This window comes from Penaeus vannamei, chromosome 6 (genome assembly GCF_042767895.1).
Source record: "Penaeus vannamei isolate JL-2024 chromosome 6, ASM4276789v1, whole genome shotgun sequence".
Lineage (NCBI taxonomy): Eukaryota > Metazoa > Arthropoda > Malacostraca > Decapoda > Penaeidae > Penaeus > Penaeus vannamei.
In genome coordinates this window covers 42,511,406-42,516,405 of record NC_091554.1, presented here as the reverse complement: position 1 = coordinate 42,516,405, position 5,000 = coordinate 42,511,406, and the positions used below count along the sequence as shown (strand labels likewise).

The 5,000-nt window shown below is 43.7% G+C and overlaps 1 protein-coding gene across 3 annotated transcripts in view; it reads right to left on the bottom strand.

Annotated features, from left to right (window-relative positions):
• LOC113823769 (blastula protease 10) overlaps positions 1–5,000 on the bottom strand; it is a 20,883-nt gene that overhangs the window by 14,220 nt on the left and 1,663 nt on the right. The window contains exons 5-14 of one of the 3 annotated variants that reach the window (XM_070123012.1): positions 4,546–4,590; positions 2,848–2,895; positions 2,533–2,713; positions 2,090–2,286; positions 1,759–1,962; positions 1,505–1,631; positions 1,254–1,388; positions 827–910; positions 553–682; positions 1–409 (exon numbers count right to left, since the gene is read on the bottom strand). The exon at positions 1–409 is cut by the window's left edge and continues 177 nt beyond it. In XM_070123012.1, coding sequence (XP_069979113.1) covers positions 1–409; positions 553–682; positions 827–910; positions 1,254–1,388; positions 1,505–1,631; positions 1,759–1,962; positions 2,090–2,286; positions 2,533–2,713; positions 2,848–2,895; positions 4,546–4,590 — 1,560 coding nt within the window. The remainder of the gene's footprint in view (positions 410–552; positions 683–826; positions 911–1,253; positions 1,389–1,504; positions 1,632–1,758; positions 1,963–2,089; positions 2,287–2,532; positions 2,714–2,847; positions 2,896–4,545; positions 4,591–5,000) is intronic. The other 2 variants (XM_070123013.1, XM_070123014.1) reach the window with 2 other exon arrangements.

Below are 5,000 nucleotides of genomic sequence, written 5' to 3'. Positions count from 1 at the left end.
TTGTGTGGTTGGTGGCTGAGTGGTTGGTGGTTGTGTGGTTGGTGGCTGAGTGGTTGGTGGTTGTGTGGTTGGTGGCTGAGTGGTTGGAGGTTGTGTGGTTGGTGGCTGAGTGGTTGGTGGTTGTGTGGTTGGTGGCTGAGTGGTTGGTGGTTGTGTGGTTGGTGGCTGAGTGGTCGGTGATTGTGTGGTTGGTGGCTGAGTGGTTGGTGCTTGAGTGGTTGGTGGCTGTGTGGTCGGTGGCTGAGTGGTTGGTGCTTGAGTGGTAGCAGGGCTGCAGTTGGGGTCGTCGATGAAAGTGACGTCCGCAGACCAACCCGTCTCGTAATTGGTCCTTGTGTAAAACATCAGGATGAGCTCGTTGGTGGTGGAGGTGAACGAGGTACCCGGGGCGATGCTGGTCCCGCAGTAGCTGTTGAAGACGATTCATGGAAAAGATTATCAAATGAAAGGGAACAGGACTGCCACCGAATTGACTGAATAAGAGATATGTTATTTCAAACGAGAATATTCGTGAAATAACTGCTCATATTAACAAGGCTGAAGAGGACTTACAAGTCGCCATCGTAGCGGTTGCTGGTTCGAATCTCCAGCTTGTCCCAACAGTCGGAGAGCCTGAAGGCAGTGAAGGTGACTCTGGGCAGCTTGCACTCAGGTGCCACAACCCACTTGGCACATACCACTCCTACAGAAATCGATAAGAGAACGATAGAATTGTATATACATGCATGTACACCTCAGTGTGATTATACCATCTCGTGGAGAATATTTTGTCCTTTGCTATGTCAGACTAGGGTCCTGTGCATGCCATCAGAGTGGAATGACTCACCATAAGGGTAGTTACTCGGGTAGTTGGGCGAGGTGACCGTGCCAGGGCTTGTGATGCGCGCACTGCAGTCGCTGCGTTGCGAGGCTGAAGGGAAATGGGTAGTTCTGTTAGTGGAGGAAGTAAGGTGCCTCATGGTGGAAGTACACACACACAATCTCTGTCTCTCTCTGTCTCGTACACTTATATATGTATGCAGATATATTTATACACACACACACACACACACACACACACACACACACACACACATATATATATATATATATATATATATATATATATATATATATATGTATATATATAAATGTATATATGAAGATGTATATGGGTGTGTGTATGTATATATGAAGATGTATATGGGTGTGTGTATGTATATATGTATACATATATGTGATTACATTCAAGAATATCAAGATAATATTCTTACCAAAATAATCCTCTTCAAGTGTTTCGCAGGAAGACCCGGATGTTCCTTGCGGACACACGCAAGAGCAGTCTACACCCGTGTACCCGCCATTCTGGCAGGGGTCGCTGTCCATGCCACACGCCTGCTTCCACTTGTCTGCAACAAGAAGCCAACAAGACTTTTGAGTGCATCTGTACCTGCTAGAACTGTGATGGAAAATTGCCCGGGCAAAACATTGTATATGCCCATACAAGACCAGGAGGATTACTAACCGATACATCCGTACATGAGGTTGGCGAGGTGCGTGTCCCGGTGCGACAGGCCGTCGCGACGTCCGATCAGCTCCTGGTTGCGGGGGTCCACCGTGGCGATGGTCAGGCGGCCGTTCTTCGAGAAGCCCTGAGGGGTGAACGGCTCTTGGTTAGAATACATTAATGAGATTGACGTCACTTTCATGTAATAGGAAGTCAACCCAGGTGGCCTGTTCATAGAGAGCAGACCCCAAAAATGATTGACGAATACTTACAAATCCGCCGTAATGCATGTCACTTGAGTAATCGTATGGAATTCCCTGGCTGTCCACAAGACTGTCGGATTTCTTGGCAAAGTTGTTTTCTCTTCCGTACGCGATGTTTTCCTCATTGATGTGGATGCTGTCGTCGCGATCCGGGCGGGACTGTTCGTGGTAGAAGCCGATGGCGTGGCCGATTTCGTGGGCGACTATACCGAGCTGCAGGAGGGGGAGTCGAGAATGTTGGACGACATATAGGACCATGTGTTTACTGTAATTTACATCTTTTATTTGCTGTTTACTCGTGTACATATAATGCATGTACTTGTGATGCAATTGGACTCACAGATGTGCACCCGAAACCGATGGAGATGTCTTGGCCAGTGGTAGACGCAGAGATATACCCAACATATGACCAGCATCCGGAACCTTTCTGGAACTTGAGGTGTGGTTGGTTGAAGTTGGTGGTCAGGCCGAACCTGATGCAAGTTCGCTGCTCCCAATGCGCAATGCCAGCCATGACTGCCTCCTGGTCCACCTCACCTGCGTTTAGGGGATTTCATGATCAACGATTTGTCTCCTACAAAGGCAGAACAGGATTCCCCTAGGCTTGGATTGAAATTTCCCTGGATTAGACAAAGAAAAGTTTTCAAATTGTATTTGCACTCTGATTTCTTAATCTGCGGTCAATTTCCCCAACGTTGGAAACACTGCTCTCTTTTACAAAGAAAATATTTAATTATGAAGACAAACTAATTTCTGATGTAATATATACAGAGGTTCACACACTGTCAATGAAACGGTAAGGCACGTATGGGAAGTCGTCCTTTTCTGGCCAACGGTAGTTCTGAGAGGCCAGGCCCTTCCTCAAGGCGAGGTCCCTCCACTGCGCCTCCGTCAGCAGCATGTCCTTGTCGAACAGCTCGCCGGCCTCGACTCGGTCGGGATTGGTCTCCTCGAAGGGCCTCGGCTGTGAACGCAGAGACAGGAAGTTTGTGTTGTATGCGAACTTGTTCTGACAACCTTATAAAGTACACCTGATATATGCTTTCTTCTGAATATTTCTCGACATGGAATATATAGATGTTTGGTGCATTTACTTACCAGAATAATGAAACCTTCTTTAGGTGTATTAGCACGGTCATCCATATTCTGCCAAGAAAAAAACTGAATAAAGACCGGCAAGTACTCAGAATGTAAACTCCTGTCTGTGTACATAAATCCAGTTTCATAATGCATAAATTAGCCATATTACAGACAATGTGTTTCCTGGCAGACCAATATGTACAATGGCTATGGACAACACAACCATAAATCTTTGTCGATCCAGGTTTATGGGTAGAAACAGTGAGTATGCTCGACTGTATAACCAATGAGAACAACACAAGGACCTGCGTGTTAGTTATCTGGTGCTATCGGTTATTAGTCAACCTGATTTAAGAAACAATAGTTTGATTGTCACATTTTGGCACTTTAAAACCCGTACTAGATAATGTACCAGGCAGTAAAATGATTCATCGTACAGTGTGGGTTATTGTTTCCCCTTACTATCAGTGCAAAGCGTTGACACAGATGTACTAGGCTTGGTAGAGGTTACAGACTATACCAGGTGCTTAGAAATTAAATGTCCTTTGTACATGTACAAACATCCTATGAAGGCATAAACTCACATATCCTTTTAAATGTCGTTCATATCATTTAATAAATAGTGGCTTTTTCAGAATTTTCAAAGGAGTAAAATGCTTGAAACCAGTGTCTATAGATAGATAGTAGAGCCCGCGCATCTTCAAATGTCTTCCATCATTTGATTTGTGATTTTAAGATGTATTTATTGCTATTTGGTAATGTAATATCAGTAAAACAGTGATTAATCATTCCATGCAATTCAAAAATAAAATCAGAATCGTCAACTCGAGGAGTCGTACCTTTGGCAACAGCGTAGAAACATTGCCAGTGTTGCTGTTGCGACCAGACAGGGGAAGTGTCACGAATTAAATTTGTAACACTTTCAAAGGGATATGAGAGTTTTTTTTTTGTCAATGGAAATAAGGGCTTATACAAAAAACAAGTATAGCGATTACATAGAAATTAATGTAAAATGTGGGTTAAATGCCTTCAAAATCATTCTGTACCTCTATGATATAACGCTACAGGCTGGAAATGATCAAGTAAAGGCTTTGTATCTTGATCTGTTGATATTTACTGGCAGTAAGACAAGTAAATGTCTGTGATCGTTGGAAAGTAATATCTGAGATGCGGACTCCATGTGTATATGGAACTCACTCGCGATACGATGATGCAAAACTATATGCCATAGCAACGTTCCACATAGAGAACAATGGATATAAAAAATATGCTATGTCTGAATCCGAGAAGGACAATTTTGCGAAGCAAAGGGTGGTTTGTATAAACAACTTGGAGAGTGGTAAGGTACTATTTTTCATATTTCTTTGATTAAAAAGCATACGAGCTTATTGATTACTTCAATGTTTTTCTGACTATAGTAAGAAAAATAACATTTTTCATCGAAACCGTTCAAAATACGAAGGTACCTTGCTTTGAAGCGACCACACAGTAACATCAGACAATGTATCCAAGTGGTGGGGTTTGAGGATGCTACAAAGAGGCCTTAATTTGCTCCCTTCATTTGTAAGTTCCTTCGTTCAGTCTGTATCATTCGTCATATTAGAACATGTAAGTTTATTTATAGCACCCTGCAATATCAGTGAACCCGAATTTTGCACCTATACAAAGCCCCTTTTGTTTATTCATTTATGTTTTTTTTTTCTATAATGTACTTACGCGGTCGAGAATAAAATGTGGTTCGGTGTTAGCCTGTTCTTCTTCCTGAAGATGGAAAGATTTGATTATTTTGTATAGTACGTTATCAAACTACGGACTTATTTCGGGAAGATAGATAATTCATAATGAAAGGTAAGTCCGTTGGGCTCTCTCTCTCATTCTGTCTCTCTCTCTCTCTTTCTTTCTTTCTTTCTCTCTCTCTCTCTCTCTCTCTCTCTCTCTCTCTCTCTCTCTCTCTCTCTCTCTCTCTCCCTCTCTCTCTCTCTCTCTCTCTCTCTCTCCCTCTCCCTCTCCCTCTCTCTCTCCCTCTCCCTCTCCCTCTCCCTCTCCCTCTCTCTCTCCCTCTCCCTCTCCCTCTCCCTCTCCCTCCCTCTCTCTCTCTCTCCCTCTCTCTCTCTCTCTCTCTCTCTCTCTCTCTCTCTCTCTCTCTCTCTCCCTCTCCCTCTCTCCCTCTC